General features: G+C 45.6%; 1 protein-coding gene across 1 annotated transcript in view; it reads right to left on the reverse strand.

Moving 5' to 3' along the window:
• Positions 1–25131, reverse strand: part of ABCA13 (ATP binding cassette subfamily A member 13) — a 338145-nt gene that overhangs the window by 252146 nt on the left and 60868 nt on the right. The window contains exons 13-19 of the mRNA XM_088834807.1: positions 23186–23299; positions 18744–18834; positions 14329–14505; positions 9701–10007; positions 4523–4637; positions 2951–3280; positions 286–355 (exon numbers count right to left, since the gene is read on the reverse strand). Coding sequence (XP_088690933.1) covers positions 286–355; positions 2951–3280; positions 4523–4637; positions 9701–10007; positions 14329–14505; positions 18744–18834; positions 23186–23299 — 1204 coding nt within the window. The remainder of the gene's footprint in view (positions 1–285; positions 356–2950; positions 3281–4522; positions 4638–9700; positions 10008–14328; positions 14506–18743; positions 18835–23185; positions 23300–25131) is intronic.

Consider the following 25131-nt stretch of genomic DNA (forward strand, 5'->3'; position numbering starts at 1 on the left):
TGGGGAGAATTCTAAGGGTCACTAGTTGAATGAGTCACAGGGACCCCAGGGCACTACCCGAATGGCCGACCTGGAGCACGAGGCCAAGATTATTCTTGCTGTGCCTCAAACCAGGGTAGCTGGATGGAGGAAGGGGTTTGCATCAGCTACACCAACAGCAGGATCTCCTTCCAAACCTTCTGCTTAGTAACTAACACGCTCTACTCTATCAGTTGAAACATGATAACTATACATTTCCAAAAACCTGAGTCATTAGTCACTACTTTAAAAACTGCATCCTCTTACCTGCCTCTTGCCCTTCTAGGAATGTAATAAAAAACACTCCTTGTCCAAAGGCAGTTGTGGAGAGGAGGCACTGCCCGCAGATTGAGGGAGAGAAGAGAAAAACAGAAAGTTAGTACTTGACTGCAGACCAGAGAAAATCCACAGCACTAAACGCAAAGAGAGACACCACTGCACGTCCAAGCTCCAATGATGTAAACCATCACTCCAGGTGGTGGCTCCAACATCTGAACCCAAGACTGGGCCACGCAGCATTCCGTCCTGAGAAGTGTGATAACAAGCCCGTTCTCAATGTTAAAAGGAATTATTTCTCTTTACTGCAGTGTTTGAAGTGTCATAAATCCAACGCACTGTACACAGAAATGTATAACACCAAACAGTAGAAAATGGAATAGAGCAATTTACTACGTTTTATTATTAAGCGAATGCCCTGGAGCACACTGCAGGCAGACTGGATGCCGAACACGCACGCTGCTACATGAGGAGCGGGTGCATTGGAGGAAAATGTTATTTCATCTCCAGTGGAGAGGTCCTGTGTTTAAGAAAAAATAAACTTTACTGGAAAAGCATCTCACATTTAAAAATATAATGTACCGGAGTCAGACTTTTTATTTGCTAGAAGCCCTTTCAGCATATAAAAAGGAAATCAGCCTTCATGTACATAAAACCTTAAATCTGAGGACTGAAATAAAAAACAGAAAACATCATTTGAAACTCAGGCCAGATGGTCAACGGCTCGCTTTCCATATGTAAGGGGTATGTGATGGGGGCACCAGGTGGTCCCAGGTGTTTTCATTATTCTGCAAACGCCTATTAACACACAAGATTTCTGGTCATGAATGACTACAGGTAGGATACAGACTAATCCAAACTGAGAAGCATGTATCAGTGGTGAACACCACGCCAGTCTAAGCATATGACTGGTAGAAACCAGTCCGGATTGAAGGGCCTACTGACGTTACAGAAAAATAATTCCGTTTCCTTGGAAGCATTGATATTTTACTCTGAGGCATGAAATGAGCAGAGACCTTGACTCCTGCCCGGGGCTGGGAGACTTCTGAAGGCCTTGGCTGTCCCCTGGCAGCACTGGAAGTCCTTTTCTTAATAACTTAAGTACAGTTGACTTAACAATATTCTGTTGGTTTCAAGTGTACAACAGAGTGACTCAATATTTTTACAGATTATACTCCACATAAAGGTACCATGAAATAGTAGCTCTATCCCCCATGTTGTCCGTCCGTCACATCCTGGGAATGTTCACTTCCTCCCCAGCAGTTTGTGCCTTTTAATTCTCTACCCTCTCTTACACCTCCCTCCACTCCCTTACCACCACCCGCTCTGGTAACCACTGGTTTGCTCTCTGTATCCATGAGTCATCCTCCCTCCAACTGGGGGACTCCAACCACACTCCCCGGTCTGCGGGGAGGACCTGCCTTGCCCTTGGGCACGTGGGATGCTTAAGTGACAACAACGCCGTAACCTCAGTGCCTCCTCCCTGCCAGTGTGGGCTCCTGCCCTGTGTCTCTGCTGTGTGTTGGCACCGTGCTTGCCAGGTAACAGTCATCAAAAAGTGGGTGAGTGTCTGTCTTCTGAGTGTTTATATCACAGGCCAGCAAGTATTCTAATGCTTTGAGAGGTACATTCTAAATGAGTGACTCTGATGTTGCCAAAGGAGAGGTTTTTCCACCTAAAGTAAAGTAAGCCATGATACTTCAAGGAAAAATGTGTATTTCTTACTTCTAAAATAGCTTTGGAAACCTGTTTCATTCCACGGGTAACTTAGAGAGACAGAGAGTCACGTGCTTCCTTTGAGATGCTCCTGAGTGAAACAGAGTCTTCAGAGGACAGTCCCTATCATGTAACGAGTGACAGCCTCTCACTGGCCGTCCTCTGTGGGCTCAGTGACCCCACCCACGGCAAGGCTGCCTCTGAGCGGGAGGACAGACCACGGGAGGTGGGTGCCCCGCAGAGCCGAAACGGTGCGCTGGCACGTTGAGAGCGCGGGCTGTGTGCTGCCGGGGACACGCAGTCTTGTTTTGCAGTTTCACAGCACAGCACACTTGCCAGGAGATTTCTCCTTCATGGGCTCTAAAATCACTGCGGATGGGGACTACAGCCATGGAATTAGAAGACGACTGCTTCTTGAAAGGAAAGCTAGGATAAACCTAGACTGCATATTAAAACAGCAAAGATCACTTTGCTGACAAATGTCCGTCTAGTCAAAGCTATGGTTTTTCCAGTAGTCACGTACGAATGTGAGAGTTGGACCTTAAAGAAGGTCAAGTGCCAAAGAACTGATGCTTTCAAATTGTGTTGCTGGAGAAGACTCTTGAGAGTCCCTTCGACTGTAAGGAGGTCAAACCAGTCAATACTAAAGGAAATCAACCCTGAATACTCACTGGAAAGACTGATGCTGAAGCTGAAGCTCCAATACCTTGGCCACCTGATGCAAAGAGCCAACTCATTGGAAAAGACCCTGATGCTGGGAAAGACTGAAGACCAGAGAAGGGGACAACAGAGGATGAGATGGTTGGATGGCAACACCGACTCAATGGACGTGAACTTGGGCAAACTCTGGGAGATGGTGAAGGACAGGGAGGCCTGGCGTGCTGCAGTCCATGGGGTCTCAAAAAGACACAACTGAGCGACTGAATGACAACACACTTACCAGGACCGTCTGCAGGATGACGCCCAGCTGGTCATGCAGCACCAGCAGCACAATGTAGGGCAGAAAGCTGGCTGTGTAGAGCAGGCTGCTGCACAGGGCGGCCACGCTCGCACGGCTGAACAGCGCGCTCAGGAGGTAGCTCAGCATGGCCACCGACACTGCGAAGTCCAGGAGGAAGAGGAAGATGATCCAGGCGCTGCTATAGGTGAAAACGCCGCTGACCTTGAGGATGAGCGCCAGCGCGGCACTGCTCACGGTCAGCACAGCCACGTTCTCCAGGAGCCAGGCCAGGAAGTGCACAGCCGGGTACACGCCCATCATCCTCATGTACTGTCAACGCAGGGAGGAGAGCAGGTCAGCACGGGGACTGACAGCGAGCAGGGCAGGTTCCCGGGAAGACCACAGCTGCGGGGGCCAGGGGGCGCCACTGATGTGGACACCTGGCCCCAGAGGCAGCGCACCAGCCACTTTGCCCAGAGTCAGCGTTTAGTGCCAATGAGACCCTGGCAGAGCAGGTCGCTGGCTGTGAGGAGGTAAGAACTGGGACCAGGTGACCTTAAAACAACCTCCTGGCTTTAAAAAGGCAGGAGGAAATGAGGGGCCCCAGACCCCAGCTTGAGCAGCTGCACTCTTGCTGCCTTCCCTTGTTTATTGAGCTTCCGTCGCTTGTGTTCTTTTATTTGTCATTTGGTGTGTCTAATAGACAAACAGAAAAATGAAGGTGGAAACACGGAGCCTTAAGCTGCTCTCTGTGGGGTTATTGCTCAGGTTCTAGAGCGAGTTTTGCAAAATAACTCAGTTTAAAATCATAACACTAAAATTTATCTACCCACTAACCTACTGCTTACCCGTCCATAATAGGGTGACATCTCTGGGTGTGGGGCTGATTACTTGAAGATGAGAATAATTTACATGCACCCACACCCCCATAGCCTCACTAACCCTGAGGCCCAGGCCCCACACTGGGGCGCAGCTGGACGGGGAAGAAACACAGAAATCCAGGAATGCATGCATTCCAAACAGGTAAAGTACCTACAAAACGAAAGTGCGATTATAGTCAAAACTGAATGAAATGCACTTTGTACTCTCTGCACTTTTTCTTTTCTTTAATGAACAAGTGGATAACATGTGCCCAGGCATCGGCCCAGTTGAATGGGAGGCTTGGTCTTTTCTGGATGCTTTTATGGACTTTCATTCTTAAAAGCAGTTTTGACAGTTTCAAGTTTTAACAAATGGGGTCACACAGAGTTGGACATGACTGAAGTGACTTAGCAGCAGCAGCAGCAAGGTTATACATAAAGAATTCCAACTGTAAATGAAGACGGTAATTCTGTCTGTATGTCCGTCTAGGTCACATACGCACGAACACTGCTGAGTCAGCGACTCTCGTGGCACCATCTTCAGCCTCGCTTCCTCTCTGTGGGTGAACCAGATGTGTCACCCATACAGCTCTGGCAGGGAACGTGGCTTCCAAGTGCACGAGTCTCCTGGGACAGTGGGACCCAGCCAAACACACAGGGTATCCGCCACCCCCCCAAGTCGCTGCCCCTTCCCCTCCCCCAGGCTGCTTACCTCTTCCAGCTGGATCTCCCGCTCATAAACCAGCTTTCGGACCATGCTGGCCACAGACACCATCCACGTGAGCATCATTATCAGGGGGAAGAAGAAGCCGACATTGTTCAAGAACCTGTGGGGATGGGCCGGTCAGTGTCCAGGCTGCCCCAAGATGCTCTCAGTGAGTCCAGCTCCCACACTTCATCCTGCAGTCCTTACAGCCCTAGCGGTCAGCCAGGAACACAACCTCGTTTGACCCTATGACTGGGGCAGGATCACTGCTGGGTGCCCTGATTTTCTGGGATACTAGGTGCTCAACCTCACAGAGCATCTCCTGTGTAAAGGAAGAGTCAAGAGGGGCCTGGAATTGAAGGAACCAGACTCTGGGGTTCTTGGAGTCACTATCCAAGATCCAGAGACGTCCAGATGTTTTGCACAGACTTGTCAGAGTGAGGCCATTTCATGCAAATTAAAGAGAATAAAAAACCAAAGAGAAATTACAATACATGGACGTATAACTCAACCCTTTTCCAATCTGCCCCTGGAAATGAGTCCAAACCAACAAACAAGAGAAGGAAAAACTGACACTGTGATGCTGACACATATTTGGAAGAGATGGCCAACTATTTGAAAAAGCTGCTAAACATGATCAAGTTCACATGGGAGTTACACAAAAAATGTACGTAAGCACTCAGGTTAAATCATCTCTAGAGACCTTCTTCAGGAAGTTACCAGAAGACAAACCAGCCCACAAAAGAACGACTGGCGCAGTGAAAGCAGAAAGAGGTGACTGTATTTCCAGTAAAAATAAGACTGAAACAAATATTAGAAACAAGGTGACAAGACAGACTGGCAGTGTTTTGTTCCTGGAAATGTAAAAATGAGACAAAAAGCAAAAATTGCAAGATTGGGGAAATGTGCCAGAGAGGAAGAATAAAGTTGATGAAATCCAAAATCAAAGGCTATTATTAGGCTATTTGTTTCAAGCTTCCCTGGCAGTCCAGTGGTTAAGAATCTGCTTTGCAATGCAGCAGACATGGGTTCCAGCTCTGGTCTGGGAAGATCCCACATGCTGCAGAGCAACTAAGCCCACACGCCGCAATTACTGAGCCAGCGCTCCAGAGCCTGTGAGCTGCAGCTACCGAGGCCCATCCATCTAGAGCAGGTGCTCCGCAATGAGGAGCCGCCACAGTGACGAGCACGCACATCACAAATAGAAGCCACCGCCCAAGGCAACTCGAGAAAGCCTAGGCGCAGCAACGAAGACCCACCCCAGTCAACACGAAAAAATAAATCAATCTTTTCTTTTAAGGCTATTTTTAACACTGATGAATGTAGACTACAAGTTCAGTCATCTTCTAATGGTACAAAGGAGGACATCAGTGGAAGAAGAAAAATCATGTTTTTTATTGGTCATGGTAAAAAAAAATGTGTTGATAATATTTATACAAAGTTACAACTACAAGGCAACCACTAGAACAACAGCAAAACATGACTAAATACAAATAAGAAAAATATAAGACACAGCTAGACCATATACACATGAAATCCCATTTCGTACTGTTAAACAGCTAACCTCACCTGTGTAAGAAGTTACGCGCTGCTCACAACAGACACGCCTGAAAGAAAACACTTCAGAAAAGTGTAGATGAAAGGATGGGCAAAAGGCAAGGCAGCAAATGGGAATCCAGAGAGAGAGAAGAAAGGAGGAAAAGCAGAAACCATTAATTTAATCACATACAAAGTAGAATGACATACGACTAAGGACATACTAATGAGAGATACTAAAGACATGCTACATGAGAAAGACCCAGAACACAGTTATTCACAGCTCTGTGCGGAGCAACTCAACCTCAAGACGAGCAGGCCAAAGCACAGGAAAGATCGAGGGCACATTCCAGAAGCAGGGACTGTGATTTCTCTCTTAGCTCAGGACAGATGAAGTGGACACCATAAGGACAGAGAACTCCTAAACAACAAAGTTGATGTAGGTAGATTTTCCACTACAAAAACAGGAAATTAAAAATTCTTTTCAAGTGCCCATAAATTATTCATCAGATTATATATTAGTTGACAGAGGAAAATGCCATAAATTCAAAAAGTGAAAATGATTAAGATAGTATCTTCTGGTGGCAATTACAAAAATTAGGATTTATCAGCAATATTTAGGGTATGATGCAATTTTTGGATTTTTGTCAATCTGCTTTTTTAAATGCTATCTCAGACTAGTTTTAATTTGAATTTTTCTTATTAGAAGTAAGCTGAGTAATTTCATATGCTTAAAATTCCTGAGAATTTCCATCTGGAAATTGAAAGAAATTTTACTTAAACAGCTCTTGGGTCAAGAAGATAACAGAAACCCATACTGCAAGTGTCTAGAAAACAATGAACTTTAAATCATATATCAGATCTATGCTGCTACTGCTGCTGCTAAGTCAATTCAGTCGTGTCCAACTCTGTGCGACCCCATAGATGGAAGCCCACCAGGCTCCCCTATCCCTGGGATTCTCCAGGCAAGAACACTGGAGTGGGTTGCCATTTCCTTCTCCAATGTGTGAAAGTGAAAAGTGAAAGTGAAGTCGCTCAGCCGCGTCCGACCCTCAGCAACCCCACGGACCGCAGCCTACCAGGCTCCTCCATCCATGGGATTTTCTAGTCAATAGTACTGGAGTGGCTTGCCGTTGCCTTCTCCGATCAGATCTATGGGAGGTGGTTGAAATAAGGATTGAAAGAAAAGTCATCACCTTAGGCAACTACATAAAGAGAAATAAAAACGTTAAAAATAATAAATCAAACACGAGTCTCAATTATCAAAGACACAGGGACTTCCCTGGTGGTCCAGTAGTTAAGAGTCTGCTTGGCAATGCTGGAGATACAGGTCCGATCCCTGATTTGGGAAGATTCCATACGCTGAGGGGCAACTAAGCCCACGCACCACAACTTGAGAGAACCCCTCGCATACTGCAACCACCCAATGCGGCCAAATAAATAAATTAAATGACATCTTTTTAAAAAGTACCAAAGAAACAGCATAACAACTGACCATACACAAAAGTGAAGAAGTAATAAAATAAAAGCAGAAACAACAAGTTAGAAAAGACAAAAGAAGAGAATTTATAAAGTCGAAGTGCAGTTCTTTGAAAAAATAACAGAACAAGAAAAGAAGGAAATTACATGTGCACCAAGTGAATTTTTAACACACAGAAGGAGAAAGTGTGTTGAAAAGGGAGTGACTACAGACAGAGAGGAAGTGAAGGAGCAGGAGGCAGGGGAGGAGGACCATGGTCATTTTGCTTGACCTCAAATCCTCACTCGGACCTCAGGGAAGAGACTGGTATCCAATGCTGACACACGTACACCTCCACCAGCTTCCCAACTGGGCGAGAAGAGGTCCTCCGACTCTCACCCCTGAGGAATCCCACAGGGGAGGGTGACCGCAGTTCTCGGGGCTCACACGGTCCTGCTTAACCCTGGTCTGCAAGCCTCCAGCAGGCGGGGGCAACACCTATTTTCACCACCAAGTACGTCAAGTACATACATGACACATAGCAAATGCTCCATAAATGGCTTCAAACAAAGAAACAGCACAAAAACTTGCACTCTTAGCAAGAAGTCATGATTTCCAGTATATAAAATATGTATCACAAGGTCAGCAAGGATACTCCACAAACAAAATAAACCAACTTATGATTTAGGAGAGGGTATGAAGTATGGGCTTTTCCCCTCTATTTTCTCAACTCTTGACAGCCATTTGTTTATAAAAACTAACAAAAAAGGAAACAAATTAAATCAGGGATGTCTAAGTGACATCAGAAACAGGACTGTCTGTCACCTCCCTGTCATCTGGACAGCATGAATCAAACAAACGTGTTCCAGACTCTTCTGAGCATTTATCCTTACTCTGGAACCCACACAAAAGCCTGTCAACAAACTTCGAAATGAGAAAATCAAACATTCTCATTTAAGTCTTTTTAAAAGGATACTCTGATCTTCATAAACATTTCATTGTCACCATCGCTCTTCCTGAAGGTGGTGAATCCCTGATCTGCATGTTAACAACGCCTTTGTTAATAGTGTTTTCTCTGTGCCCTGCCTCTATTAGCAGCATCCTGGGAGTTCAAAGACAGAAAATGATGAGTATGTTGAATCAAAATCGCACATGCAGGAAGAAGCACTGGAGAAATTAGCTTTCGTTTTCTTGTCTCTCAAGATGCATGACATCAGTGCAAGTGCAGGGTGGTGGTCAACCTCCAGCACCCACCACACTCCACCCCAGCTCTGCCTCCTGGCCTCCTGACTGCCGTTTCCCCTTCATCTACCCCCCACCCACCCACGACCCCAGTGCCAGGCTGATGTAGGTTCTCTGCCTCCACTGCCCTCTCCAGCACTGGGGCTGGAGTCACTTGTGACTCATGATATGGGCAAGGAAGGCACCCAGAGAGGGGTGAATCCGGGGCTCTCAAGGCTCACATCAGGGCTGTGCCCTCCTCCCAGCCATGCCAGATGCACATGCAGAAGTGTGAGGCTTCCGCAGCCCTGGAGAAGGGAGTCTGATTGCATCCTCTCCTTTCCCAGTCCTGTTTACTAACCCACTGGGATAATCGAGGAGGAGGAAGGACGAGAAGGCACGCACGCCTCTCAAACACAGCACCACCCGCAGCACCACCCGTGTCTCACTCTGGAGTGTCGAAAACCGAAGAGCATCCCAAGGGTGAGCACTGCCCTGGGGTCCCCTCAGCAGACCTTCCCCTCACTGTCACCCCAAGAGGTCACCCAATGAATCACCCAGTTCAACAAGGACCCCACTAAGCCACTGCCCCGGGCCTCTGGGAATCCCCCAACCCCCGCATGTGGGTGGCGCAGACCTAAACTGTAAGGATTTCTGCTGAAGAACAAACAAGCTTTCTCTGATTCCCTGGTTTAGGTGGGAGGAATCCCTCTTGAATAATACTCGTCAAATTTACTCCAAAGGGTGTTTGAGGCTACAGATGCCTGATGTCAGCTTTAACCGAACACATTGTCTCAACAATTATTCGTCTTATCTGGATGGCTCAGACAGAAACGAGCCTTAGGAAATTAAAATGGAGAATGGATTTTCTTCCAATGCTCTTCAGTGGACCGACTACGCAGAAGCTCCAGGATTTTCCTCTATCTGGTCTCCGAACACAGGGCCCCTCCCACGGCCAGGGTACTCACAGGTCGCTGGTGTGGCAGGGGTATGGGATGGCCTGGGCTTGTGCGGCCGGGTCCAGGGCCTCTTGCCCCGTCTGCACCGAGATGATGGCTCTTTCGATCATGTCTTGCAGCGGCACAAAGATGTAATTATACTTGAACCCGTCGGCTGGGAGGCTCTGAGGGTGGAACTTCCAGAAAGGGTTTTTAACCAGATCCGTTCTCATGCTATACAAGACACTGGTCCGGATGCTGTAGGTGACCTGGGGCAGTAGCTGGAGAGATTCTGAGCTGAGGTTCTTACTGACTAAGGAACTGTTGAATATGATGCCTAAAGTCAGAAAAGGGCAAAGAAGGAGTCATCACAACCTAGGAGAGGCTCACAGCACGTCAGCACCATTCTGACCAGACCATCCAAGACATTCAGCTCAGTCCTTCCCCCATCATGCAGGGGCCTCGCCCCAGGGAGCCGAGGCGAATCTGTGTGACACAGCCCTCAGCCACTAGGTAGAGCCAAGACCTCCTGCGGCTGCTGCTGCTGCTAAGTCACTTCAGTCGTGTCCGACTCTGTGTGACCCCATAGACAGAAGCCCACCAGGCTCCCCCGTCCCTGGGATTCTCCAGGCAAGAACACTGGAGTGGGTTGCCATTTCCTTCTCCAATGTGTGAAAGTGAAAGTGAAGTCGCTCAGTCATGTCCGACCCTTAGCAACCCCATGGACTACAGCCTACCAGGCTCCTCCATCCATGGGATTTTCTAGGCAAGAGTACTGGAGTGGCTTGCCATTGCCTTCTCCGAAGACCTCCTGACTCCCTACTTTTTCTTGAGTACTTGCTCTAGCTACAACTTCTAATATAATAGTGACTGTATATACGTGTGTGTGAATTCAGTCATGTCCAACGCTCTATGACCCCATGGACTGTAGCCCACCAGGCTCCTCTGTCCACAGAATTTTACAGGCAAGAACACTGGAGCGGGTAGCCATTTCCTACTCCAGGGGCACCTTCCTGACCCAGGGATCGAACCCATATCTCTTGTGTCTCCTGCATTGTAGGTGAATTCTTTACCACTGAGACACTGGGGAAATCCATAAAATTGACTAGAAGTAGCGAAAGTGGGCATTGTTCCTGATTCTAGGGGAAAAGCTTTCAGTCTTTCACCACTGAATATTTTGCTGACTGTGGGTTTTTCTTATACGGCCTTTATCATGGTAGTTCAGTATAGTTCAGTCGCTCAGTCATGTCCCAGTCTTTGCGACCCCATGAATCACAGCACGCCAGGCCTCCCTGTCCATCACCAACTCCTGGAGTTCACTCAAACTCATGTCCATCAAGCTGGTGAAGCCATCAAGCCATCTCATTCTCCGTCGTCCCCTTCTCCTCCCGCCCCCAATCCTTCCCAGCATCTTTTCCAGTGAGTCAACTCGTCGCATGAGGTGGCCAAAGTATTGGAGTTTCAGCTTCAGCATCAGTCCTTCCAATGAACACCCAGGATTGATCTCCTTTAGAATGGACTGGTTCGATCTCCTTGCAGTCCAAGGGACTCTCAAGAGTCTTCTCCAGCACCACAGTTCAAAAGCATCAATTCTTCGGCGATCAGCTTTCTTCACAGTCCACCTCTCACATCCATACATAACCATGGGAAAAACCATAGCCTTGACTAGACGGACCTTGGTTGGCAAAGTAATGTCTCTGCTTTTTAATATGCTATCTAGGTTGGTCATAACTTTCCTTCCAAGGAGTAAGTGTCTTTTAATTTCATGGCTGCAATCACCATCTGCAGTGATTTTGGAGCCCAAAAAAATAAAGTCTGACACTGTTTCCACTGTTTCCCCATCTATTTCCCATGAAGGGATGGGACCAGATGCCATGATCTTTGTTTTCTGAATGTTGAGCTTCAAGCCAACATTTTCACTCTCCTCTTTCACTTTCATCAAGAGGCTTTGGAGTTCCTCTTCACTTTCTGCCATAAGGGCAGTGTCATCTGCATATCTGACGTCATTGACATTTCTCCCAGCAATCTTGATTCCAGCTTGTGCTTCTTCCAGCCCAGCGTTCCTCATGATGTACTCTGCATATAAGTTAAATAAGCAAGGTGACAATATACAACCTTGACGTACACCTTTTCCTATTTGGAACCAGTCTGTTGTTCCATGTCCAGTTCTAACTGTTGCTTCCTGACCTGCATACAGGTTTCTCAAGAGGCAGGTCAGGTGGTCTGGGATTCCCATCTCTTTCAGAATTTTCCACAGTTTATTGTGATCCACACAGTCAAAAGCTTTGGCATAGTCAAGGAAGCAGAAATAGATGTTTTTCTGGAACTCTCTTGCTTTCTCCATGATCCAGCAGATGTTGGCAATTTGATCTCTGGTGCCTCTGCCTTTTCTAAAACCTGCTTGAACATCTGGAAGTTCATGGTTCACATATTGCTGAAGCCTGGCTTGGAGAATTTTGAGCATGACTTTACTAGCGTGTGAGATGAGTGCAATTGTGTGGTAGTTTGAGCATTCTTTGGCATTTCCTTTCGTTGGGATTGGAATGAAGACTGACCTTTTCCAGTCCTGTGGCCACTGCTGAGTTTTCCAAATTTGCTGGCATATTGAGTGCAGCACTTTCACAGCATCATCTTTCAGGATTTGAAATAACTCAACTGGAATTCCATCACCTCCACTAGCTTTGTTCGTAGTGATGCTTTCTAAGGCCCACTTGACTTCACATTCCAAGATGTCTGGCTCCAGATGAGTGATCACGCCATCATGATTATCTTGGTCATGAAGATCTTTTTTGTACAGTTCTTCTGTGTATTCTTGCCACCTCTTCTTAATATCTTCTGCTTCTGTTAGGTCCATACCATTTCTGTCCTTTATCCAGCCTATCTTTGCATGAAATGTTCCCTTGATATCTCTAATTTTCTTGAAGAGATCTCGTTTTTCCTATTCTGTTGTTTTCCTCTATTTCTTTGCATTGATCACTGAGGAAGGCTTTCTTATCTCTCCTTGCTGTTTTTTGGAACTCTGCATTCAGATGCTTATATCTTTCCTTTTCTCCTTTGCTTTTCGCTTCTCTTCTTTTCACAGCTATTTGTAAGGCCTCCTCAGACAGCCATTTTGCTTTTTTGCATTTCTTTTCCATGGAGTCGGTCTTGGTCCCTGTCTCCTGTACAATGTCACGAACCTCCGTCCAGAGTTAATCAGGCACTCTATCTATCAGATCTAGTCCCTTAAATCTATTTCTCACTTCCACTGTATAATCATAAGGGATTTGATTTAGATCATATCTGAATGGTCTGGTGGTTTTCCCTACTTTCTTCAATTTCAGTCTGAATTTGGCAATAAGGAGTTCATGATCTGAGCCACAGTCAGCTCGAGTTTCCTTCTATTTCTAGTTTATTAAGTGCTTTTATCATGAAATGATGTGGAAATTTGTGGAATTCTTTTATTGCATCAAGATGACTTTTTTCCCTTCATCTTATTAAAGTGACATATCACATTGATTAATTTGTGTCTGTTAACCTATTCTCAAATTCCAGGAATGAATCGCCCTTGGTCACAGTAATATAACCCTTTTAAAGTACTGCTTTGGTTTGCTTGCATTTTGCTCAAGATTTTTATGTCAATACTCATAAATGATATCTGTAATTTTAAAAAACTATCATTTTTATTTTAATAAAACCAACACCATGGTGTCATAAATACATAAAAAATAATTTCCTTTGCATTTTTTCAGGACTTGAAAAATCACATGAGGCTGCTTAAATAATCAGGATTTCCTTCTATGGGATAAAAAATGTCCCTAAGAAATGATGTCTTTGGATCATGTGTCCTGCTTTAGGAATTCTTTCAACTTCATATATGAAATCCCTTGTGGGTTGAAGTCTGCCCTCCCGAAATTCATTAAGTTGAAGCCCTAACCCCTAGTACTTCACCGTATGACCTTTTCTGGAGACTGCGTCTTTACAGAGGTCACCAAGTGAAAATGAGGTCACAAGATGTGCTCTAACTCAGAAGGACGGGGATACTTATAAGAAGGGGAAGTTTGGAAAGACACACACACAGAGGGGAGGCGAGGAGAGACACAGGAAGCAGACAGCCGTCCACAGGCCGAGGAGTGAGGTCTCTGAGGGAACCAGGCCTGCCCACACCTGGACGCCAGAACTGTGAGAAAACAAATTTCCGCTACTTAAGCCACTGGTCTGTGACACTTTGTCACAGCAGCCTTAGAAAACTAATACAAAGCTGAATAAAAACAACTCACTGTTTATTCAAAAGGAATACAAGAATACATCATATTCATGTTGACTCAATAAGACTTGAACTAGCCACTGTCTCTTCTTTGCTGACACCAACGATGTTGAGACACCATGGTAAAAATAAGAGAGATGTAAGCAATCATAGATTTAATCAAGAAAAGTGGAATGTGTCGTGTAATATGACATGCGAAATTTAACCATAAACTAGTAAATTAGTTTCATAAACTGGGAAAAACAGACACTGGAAATAGCATCCAAGGCCCATCTTTCCACCAACTGAAGGCAACCTGCTTTACTCATTTTACCTGGAAAGCCGCACTCCTTTTCTTTTGGAGCCGTGATAAGACACGTTTGGGGAGAAACATGCAAGCACTGCCTTTATGGGCATGCGTGTTAACACTTACTGGCCAATAACGTGTTCTTCCTCAGGAGGGCTTGTGCTGTGGCCTCCAGGGCAGCGGCAGACGCCAAGCCCTGGAAGCGGTTCAGCCGGACGCAGGAGGCCAGGTCGACCAGGACACGGCCCAGGGAGCGCAGGTGGCCGGCGCCCGTGTGGTTCAACATGGCGTCCAACTTCCCTCCTGAGGAGAGTAAAACGAGGGCATAGCAAGTTTTCTCAGCATAACATGTACAGTTCCTACAGCGGGGATTATGCAAATAAACTCCTTCATGAGAAAATTACTTAAAACAGTCCAGTTCTGTTCCATGCAAAAACTGCTACTTACACGCTGAGGGAAAACTTTAACAAATGCTCCCTGTCATGCTGATACTTGGAAAGAAAACAGTTAAATCACAGAGGGTGAGGTTGCAACCAATGGGCAAGTCAGTAGCAGGGGCCAGAAGGAATGAAGAACCAAGGGAAAGAAGGTGACAGACACGGGCTGGAAGAACCCAGCTCTGGGCAGAGAGGTGGCCTTGCCCCCTCTGCACCTGACCAGGGCAGCCGGGCAGCGGCGTCCGCAATGGGGACAAGACCCAGTGTGCCCCGAAGCAGCTCTACTGTAACTACATGTTTACTCTGGAAAGTTATCTGAAATGTCAGAGTCTGTGTTCTCATCTGCAGTGTGAAGAAGGCAGAACCGCCTATGGGATCGTCCTGAGGATTAAGCTTTCCTGGGTACCTCATGTGTATAAGTGCTTACTGAGTACGTCCTGTTGTCATGGTTCCAGCTGCTGAAGAGGAAACCTAGGCGCCAATCTTAATTCAATTCTTCCTAATGAAACTAAGCTCAACAGCTAGAAAATAGGAGTGCTGCACACTCTGAGGGGCTCTGGGTGTTGGGGATTTTTGTCTTCTTGTTTTTGATAGAGAATGGGGAAGTGTTTGATTTGACAGCATGGGGCAAATGGGGGCATTTCTGTGTTGCCAATCATTTGTCATTTGGAATATGTGTGCTACAAGCTTACCCAGGAAGCCTGCCAAAATTTTCACTGTGTGTCATTCCAGAGGCTTCATGGAATAAGGAGTGACTTGACCTCTGCAGAATGTGGCTTTACTTGTCTCCCAGGGACAGAACCAAAGCTGCTTTAAATGGGCTTGGAATAGCTGAATCATTATATAACTGAATCATTAAAGCTGTGTGTGTGCACATGTGTGCAAGTGTGCATACATGTGTATTGTTAGAAAAGCAGCGCCACACAATGCCATGAGCTTCAGGGTCCGTGCAGAGCCCTCCCTCAACCCCCGAAAGCAGCAGCATGTATGTGGAGAGAGCTCTCACTCAGTGGAGTGAGTGTAACACAAAGAGCCCCTCAAGTCTTCACCATTGTCCTGAGTCTGAACACTGCAGTGCCCTCCCCTGCCTGACGGGGGCGCTGGGGAGTGCTGGGGGGGCACCTCCCCAGGAGAGGATGGAAACAGGACAGGGCACAAAAGCCCACGGTGAGAGGATTGGACCAGGCCGGCTTCTCTCTCCCAGGTCCATATCACATACAACAAGAAGGAGGGAAGACACACAGGACCAAGGGGCAGGAGGTACAGGAAGGCCATGGGGCCCCAGGCATCCTGCAAAGGCAGCAAGACTCAGAGGCTCACACAGGCATGGGGGACAAGACTCTACAGTGATTTCAGCCAGGCTTTGCCAGGAGAAGCTGAGCATTTTTCCCGTTTGATGCTTACAGCTGAGGACCTGAGACACACTGGTGTGAGCCGTGACCAGCAAGGAGATTTAGGATCCCCCATTTCTGGCCCTAAAGATGATGTTCAACAACTGCCTCTACCCTGATGCTTTCAGCTCTTCCAGACGAAGGCTTCCCAATATCTGAGGCCACCGCTATCTGTCAGGGCACTGTCCTGGCCAGAGCATCCCACCAGCTGTGACCCTGCCATGTGCCTCTGGGGATAAACCCTCCCTCAGCTGAGACCCACAGAAGGAAACTGAGGCCCAATAAGCTCCATGAACATGAGAAACATCCAACTGGGTTTTAGCGCCTCGTTCTTTACCTCACCAAACACTTTAAGGAAACCCTCCAACATGAAAGAGAGAATTCAAACAGAAGAACAAAAAAAGAGAAACAATGATCAAAACTGAACCCCAAGATTAAAATGACATTATTTTTTACATACAGGTGAAAGATTCGATGAAATGACAGGAAAATATCTGATATGTGAAGGACAATTGTCTGCAAACTAAAAGGATCCAATATTGAAGTATTAATTATAGTGATGGACAACTTGCTGAAGACAAACAACTAGAAAATATAGATGATTTTTAAAATCTGTGTGAAGGCTTCAAAGAGCTTCCAGAGATACTGCCAACTGATTAGTATTCATGGGCATAGAACAGAATAACCAAAAACCTAGAGGAAAAAAAGACAAAAAACTATCAAGAGACTCAACGTATGCTTCAAAAATCTTTGGATACAATTGTCCAAAAATTAGATGAAATAAGGGAGAATTTCAGCAAAGAACTGAAAACTATTATTAAAAAAAAAAAATCTGGGGCCTTCTCTAGTGGTCCAGTGGTTAAGACTCCGCACTTACACTTCAGGGGACACAGATTTAAATTCCTGGTTGGGGAGTTAAGATCCCACATACCAAGAGGTATGGCAAAAAAAAAAAAGAAAACAGAATCAAATTGCAAGTTTAGACTGGGAAATGGGACAAATGAAACAAAGAACTCAGCTGACGTGAGAATGAGCAGATTTTAAAAAAGCAAGAAAAAAAAGATCTCAAGCTGAAGCACAGAGAAAAAAAGATTAGAAAATAAGAGAAAAAGATACAACAAGCATATGGACAAAGAAAATCTTTCATGATGTTTAATTGGAGTTTCAGAGGAGAATTAGAGAGAAAATTGGTCAGAAGTAACATACCAAGAGAAAATGACTAAGACTCTCCCGAAATGTACAATATCAAGAAACTAAATCAAGAAGTGCCTCAAAACCAAAGCAGAAAACCCATGATGTAAAATGTACCTAAGCAGGTCAAAGTAAAACTGCTGGAAAGAAACAAGAAAAATTTTAAACACAAACAGAAGAAAATAAAGATCTTACATGTTCTCAGTAGAAAATTAAATACAGTCTCAAAACAAATCAAGCCTAAACAGACAGAATTAAGGAGAAATAGACAAATCCAAAAGCATAACGGGAAATACAAACACACATTTCTTAATAGCCAACAGAACATGCTTATAAAAACCAAGGACATACAGGGTTGCATCCCCTCCCCACACAGAACTGTTACATGGAGAAGCCAGGCTAACCATGTGGGGGCATTAAGTCAACAAATTTGGAACAAATGAAGTCATATTGACTGTACGTCCTTTGACAACCACAACCTGAAGCTGGAAGTCAGTAACACGAAGATAAATGGAAAATTCTCTTCCCAAATATTTCTAAATTAAGTTATAAACCTTCAAATAATTAAAGAACCAAAAAAAAAAAAACCACTTCACTGAATAATATGGAAAATAGAAACCTGTTGAGAAGTTGTATGGGTTCTCAGCAGGGTGCTGGAGAAGCATTTGGTCCCTGTGCCCCAAGGCAACCCTAGTGGGGCTGCAGGCACTCAGAGTAATGAACCTCGGTGTCGGGATGGGAAACATCTGATCCTCACCCCACAGCTCTCAATGGAGCCACTTGCTAGTTTTCCAGACTGTGTTTTCAAGTCTGCTTTAACTACATGAAAACATGATTCAAGGCATGAATATCTGTTTAAAAATACTGTTAAACTTTCTAAGGCCGTAAATCACTAATGCCTTGTCCCCCACTAACCCTCATGCTCCAGGCAGACGCAGCCCTGGGCATGAACACAGTGCTGGGGGCCTCAGATGGCCTTCCTTCCCTCCTGGAAGTACTTCCATTCCATCTGCTGGTCCAGGCTCCTGGGAGCATCCCTGGGACGCACCTGGCAAATCAGATTCTCGCCCGGAGCCTGACTCTCCTGCATGTTCACAAAACGGTTGTTGAGTATCTAAACGAAGTCACGAATTGATAAACTGCAGACATGCAATAAACATCTGCTGATTGATGAATTTTTTACTTAAGCTTCAGATCTTCAAATCCTCAAATCAGTATAAATGCTTTCAATTGACTTAGTAACTCAGTGATAGCCATTTCTTTTATAAACTTGTGTTATACCTCGCAATTCATGTATTTATATCAGAACCCTTCCTTTTGAACTAAGTCCCTCACTATTCAAGCCCTGAATCAGCAAGTCAGAAAGCTTCAGTTATAAGCAAACTATTGAGTATATTTAATTCAAGCTCTTCATCTAACAGATGAGAAACCAGAAACTGGGGGAGGAAGCAGTGGCTTGTCTGTGTTACCCAGAAATTTCCTGGCCGGAGGGCAGACCCACCACACCATCCACCACACTTACCGAAGATCTGAAGCTTTTCAGTCAGTTTGCCTACATCAATGTGCAGCTGGCTTTTTATAAAGCTTCTGATAAATTTGTTTTTCAGGGCTTCCTAGAGGAAAACAATATAGTTTAACAAAAATAATCTCACCATTCCTCTTATCAAATAATACTTGCTAGGTTTATTTCAAGTTTCGTGATACAGGAAAATGGCACAAAAAGTGAGTCATCTGAAAAAGGTTTTAAAACACTCCAGTGAATAACAGGACATTTGCTTAGGAATTTACTTGAAAAACAAAAGTAAACCACTGAGGTTATAATTGTAAATATGCATTAATACTGAAAACAATTTGGGTTATAGTTGTAATTATGCACTAATATTGAAATAAGGGGCTTCCTGGGTGGTGTTAGTAGTAAAGAACCCTCCTGCCAATGCAAGAGACATAAGAGATGCAGGTTCGATCCCTGGGTCAGGAAGATCCCCTGGAGGAGAGCACAGCAACCCACTCCAGTATTTCTGCCTGGAGAATCCCATGGACAGAAGAGCCTGGCGGGCTACAGTCCATGGCGTCACAAAGAGTTGAACACGCCTGAATCACTTAGGACACACTCATTAAAAACAAAGAATGAATTCAGTGTTGATTTATTTTTTCAAATCTTTCTCACAAAACTATTTGGTGGTCCTTTATATAAATCCTTTGTGTTGCCTCTTCCACGGGCCAGTTATAAAGAAGGGGTCACTGTTACAAAAACACTGACGAAAGGTTTCAGCCTTTTCCCAAACCCTGTCTTGAACCTGCAGTGTTCAAAGCCCTCTCTTTGGAAGCGCGTTTTGTATCATTATGCACATCTCCTTTCACCTTTGACAGTTCCAGCTCCACCTCACTGGTCAAAGGTTCTCCAAGATGACTTTCATCAGCTTGATGGCATCTTGCCTACTGATGCTGCAGCTGGCATGCACACACCTGCGCTGCGGTACCAACCACTTACTATACTCGACAAGCCACTGAGAGTGAAGATATAGGTGTGGGGCGCCAACGCAGGACTGGCCAAAGGGAGGGGAGTTCCGAGTGGGGGTTAATTTGGGGATCTATCAGCTCCCTGGAGAATACTGATGGTATCCTGACTTAGCTTTACCAAACAACTTTGTAATTTGAGGACTTCTGACAATTTTCAAGTAAGAATCACCGTCTGCATTTAGCTCTTTAATTTCAGTCGCCTTATATGTGATGACTTTATTGACTTGTCTACAGATGACAGGACTTCATGATGAAACCTCAGCGTTTGCTTTTTTAAAATCTTATTTATATTCTTACACTGCTGCTGCTGCTGCTGTTCAGTCACTAAGTCATGTCCGACTCTTGTGACCCTATGGGCTGTAGCCCACCAGGCTCCTCTGTCCATAGATTTCTCCAGGCAAGAACACTGGAGTGGGTTGCCATTTATGTCTCCAGGGATCTTCTTTCACTGAGCACTAGCTACTCGCCCACCATTGTGGGAGGCACTTTATATGTATTAGTTATTTAATCTCAGCAACACCTCCACAAAAAGATGCTTTTAATTGAAGGAAAAAGTAAGTCAGAGTTGCCAGCATCAGCAGAATACTAACCTGGCCCTGTGGGGGCAGAGCCACACCAGGGAAGGACCCCGGCATCAGTTATTGAAAGTCCAAGAATATCATGGATGCTCCTTGAATGCGATCCTGATGCTAAGAAATAGAGTCACTCACCACACTTCATTCTCTTGGCAAAAAGTTCTCCAAGTGACTGAATTTAAAGTGGCTTTAATTTTAACTTGACTCCTATGTAAACAGCACTCAGATAAACTGAAGATTTCACCACGAAACCACCTGGCGTTTTCTCTCTTCCTGCAGTGTGTTTGGTTTACAATGTTGTGTTAGATTCAGTTGCACAGCATAGTGACTCGGTTATACGTATGTGTAGTCTTTTATTCTTTTTCATATTCTTTTCCATCTTAGGTTATTACAAGATATTGAATACGGTTCCCTGTGCTATATAGTAAGTTGCTGTTTATCTATTTTATCTATAGCAGTGACTATCTATTAATCCCAAGCTCCTAATTTTTCCCTATCCCTCCACAAACCACCTGATTCTTGAGATGGATTTGGGCACTGTCAAATTCTCATGCTACTTTCTAGAGACTCAACTTGCTGTTTATTATCCTGCATGTAGGGCTTCCTCAATGGTTCAATGGGAAAGAATCTGCCTGTAATGCAGGAGCCACAGGAGATATGGGTTCGATTTCTGGGCTGGAAAGATCCCCTGGAGGAGGGCATGACAATCCACACCTGTATTCTTGCCTGGAGAATCCCATGGACAGAGGGGCCTGGCAGGCAACGGTCCATGTGGTCACAAAGAGTCAGACACAACTGGAGGGACTAAGCACACCCACATATATTGCATGTAATCATTTGTAGTTATAGCAGAGCCCTTATCAAAGCCTGAATTATTTACATATACGATTCATAACAGAAAACATGTCCTAATCTTTATGGCAGCAGATGAACCCACGAGTAAACAAAGAAGAAAGCAGTAACAGCCATGCCCACCACAAGAGCATCACAGACTTCCAACTCCAGGAACGGAACCAGCCAAGGCCCGCTGCTGTGCTCGGAAATCCTCAGCTTGCCCAGAGGCCACACCTCCCCAAGCTGCTCTCAGCCATGACCACCACCAAGGTCATTTCTAAGAGCCATGGTGCCCCAACACAGGAACCCGTCCCCTCGGTAACTGACCTCAGCTCGATGGAGGGACTCACCAAACACAGGGGCTGGTGGCACGTTTCCCCCCGGCCCCCCAGCCCCCATCCTGCAGGGCCAGATCTGCTGACTGGAGACACAGAACCCAGACTCCCAGGCCTCCCCAGCCTCCCTCTGCCTACCTGCCTCCCTTCCTCCCTGCATCCCTCTGCCTCCCCAGTCTCACCATCCTCCCCAGCCTGCCTGCATCCCTCTGCCTCCCCAGCCTCCCCTGCCTCACCATCCTGCCCTGCCTCCCCTGCCTCACCATCCACCCTCTGCCTCACCAGCCTCCCCAGCCTCCCCCTGCCTCCCCAGCCTCCCCTGCCTCCCTCTGCCTCCCCTGCCTCCCTCTGCCTCCCCAGCCTCCCTCTGCCTACCTGCCTCCCTTCCTCCCTGCATCCCTCTGCGTTCCCAGACTCCCCAGCCTCACCATCCTCCCCAGCCTCCCCAGCCTCCCTCTGCCTCCCTGCCTCCCCAGCCTCCCTGCTTCCCCTGCCTCACCAACCTCTCCTACCTTCCTGCCTCCCTGCCTCTGCCCCAACACCTCTTTCCCTGACAAAATCCTCACACATGCAATCTCATCTCAGTATCTGCTTTGGGAAGGACCCAGACGCAGAGACATCTTCCTACATACCAGTGCTTTACATAATTTAAATCGCTTCACAGCTCAAAACTGTGGTTCTTTCCTCCTTTCACAGGTAAGAAGCCCAAGGCACAGAGAAGTTCAAGATCACACAGCAGAGGGGACAGGGCTGGGAATCCAGACGCTCCAGCTCCGAATCCCTGCTCGGGACCACCTAGAACTACATGTCTGGCGGATAAGAAACAGACCAAGCAAGGACAAAACGTAGGTATATTTTCTCAAGCTCAAGTTAGAATGACACAGATGCACTGAAAAGTTATCATGTGACCTACCTTGATTAAAGTTTTGTAACCTCACTGAAGAGGCTGAGACATTTGCAGCTAGAGTCCATGATGTTTTGGAATACATTATGTTTTCAATGCAGAATATTAGGGAATGAAGGATTTTAACAGGCCCAGTGTTCAAAAGCATGCAGACCTTCCAAAAAGCTTTCAGTTGGCAGGGGCTGATGAATTGGAATCGGGAGATTGAGATTGACATAACATACACTATTGAAACTATGTATAAAACAGATAACTAATGAGACCCTACTATACAGCACAGGGAACTCTAACCAATACTCTGTGGGGACCTTAATGGGAAGAAAATCCAAAAGCAGGGATATACGTATATGTATGGCTGACCCATTTTGCTGTACAGCAGAAACTGACACAGCAGTGCAGAGCAAATACATTCCAATAAAAAACTGAAACCCTTTGGGGAACTCAGGCATTTTCAAGGCACAAGCTACTTATCTCCTTGCATGGCCCTGAAATAAACCATTCTCTGCTCAAAAAAAAAAAGAAAGAAAAGAAACAGCTTTAAGTTAATACGGAATTTAAATCACAAATAAATATTAATGAATTATTGATCATTCTCACAGCAGTAAGATCTTACACGGGCAAAACAACTGATCATTTACAAGAAGCTTTCATGCTTACCCAATTTCACATAAACATTACTAGTCACTGGGAAAGCCAAGCCCCAGGTGACTCTCTAGGACCCTCTGAAGGACACCTCTGGTTTTGCAGACACACCCGGCGTCTCCCAGCCCTTGGTGGCAAAGGGGCCACCTCTCACCTGCAGTTGGTGGAGCATCTGGCCATTTCCGCTGCTCTGAAAAATGCTGGACACATTCAGCAGTGTTTCTGATAAGGTCTTCAATTTGCCGACAAAATCAAAAGTATGATTGGCCTGCAAAATAAAGCACATCAGGGTGTGTCTCTAGTTCAGCTGTGCTGCACTAGGAAGATTCTTCAGCCCTGTGGCTGCCACAAGGAGATACCCATTGTGTGCAACTTGGCCATCAGAGCAAAGATCTTCCAAGGCCACAAGTCACCAGATAAGGTGACCATGCCAGTGACCCTTCCTTGGAACTGCGTGTTGCCCATCTGTTCACCATGGAGTCCCCTGGGTACAGGTCACTCTAAGAACGAATGTTCCAGTATATACTGGCTAAATAAGACAACATCTGCCCACACGTCCTCCTCAACCATACATTCTCAACTAGCATCTATGATCTGGTTTATGATACCCAACTCTATTTAGGAGAAAGCAAAACTGTATTTTTTAATTAGAGGATAATTGCTTTTTTTCTGTTGGTTACTGCCACACAACAACTCAGATAAGTCATCACTATAAACATAAATCCCCTTTCTGCAAGCCTCCCTCCCGCTTCCCATCCCATCCCACTTCTCTAGGCTGTCACAGAGCACCGGTTTGAGCTCCCTGTGTCATACGGCAAATTCCCACTGGCTGTCTGTTTCAGACGTGGCAGTGTAATGTGTTTACATTTCAGTGCTACTCTCTCAACTCATCCTACCTTCTCCTTTCTCCACTGTGTCCGCAAGTCTGTTCACTAATGTCTCCATTTCTTCCCTGCAAGTAGGTCCATCAGTACTGTTTTTCTAGATCCCAGATAAATGCATTAATTACAATATTTGTTTTTCTCTTTCTGACTTACTTCACTCTGTATAATAGGATCTAGGTTCATCCACTTCACTACAACTGACTCCCAGCTCATTTTTTTAATGGCTAAATGGCAACCCACTCCAGTGTTCTTGCCTGGAGAATCCCAGGGAAGGGGGAGCCTGGTGGGCTTCTGTCTATGGAGTCGCACAGAGTCGGACACGACTGAAGTGACTTAGCAGCAGCAGCAGCAGTGGTCAATTACATATATGTATCACAACTTTATCCACTCTCTGTCAACGGACATCTAGATTGCTTCCATGTCCTGGCTACTGTAAACAGTGCTGCAATGAAATCTGGGGTGCATGTATCTTTTCAAATTGTCATTTTCTCAGGGTATATGCCCAGTAGTATGAAAGTGTTAGTCTCAGTCATGCCCAACTCTTCGCAACCCTGTGGACTGTAGTTTGCCAGGTTGCTCTGTCAATGGAATTCTCCAGGCAAGAATGCTGGAGTGGGTAGCCACTCCAGGGAAACAGAAGAAGAAAAAGTAAAAGCAGTGATAGATTTTATCTTCTTGGGCTCCCAAATCACTGCAGACAGTGACTGCAGTCATGAAATTAAAAAAGTGCTTGCTCCTTGAAAAGAAAGCTATGACAAACCTAGATGGCATTAAAAAGCAAAGACATCACTTTACCAACAAAGGTCCATCCAGTCAAAGCTATGGTTTTTCCAGTAGTCATGTACGAATATGAGAGTTGGACCTTGAAGAAGGCTGAGCACCAAAGAATTGATGCTTTTGAACTGTGGTGTTGGAGAAGACTCTTGAGAGTCCTTTGCACAGCAAAGAGATCAAACCAGTCAATCCTAAAGGAAATCAACCCTGAATATTCATTGGAGGGACTGATGCTGAAACTGAAGCTCCAATACTTTGACCACTTGCTGCAAAGAGCCAACTCATTGGAAAAGGCCCTCATGCTGGGAAACACTGAAGACAAAAAGAAGAGGATGTCAGAGGATGAGATAGTTAGATAGCATCACTGACTCAGTGGGCATGAATTTGAGGAAACTCCAGGAGATGGTGAAGGACAGGGAAGCCTGGCGTGATGCAATCCGTG

The sequence above is a fragment of the Moschus berezovskii genome, chromosome 3 (genome assembly GCF_049115385.1).
Source record: "Moschus berezovskii isolate FMDL1 chromosome 3, NW_MosBer_1.0, whole genome shotgun sequence".
Taxonomy (NCBI): Eukaryota; Metazoa; Chordata; class Mammalia; order Artiodactyla; family Moschidae; genus Moschus; species Moschus berezovskii.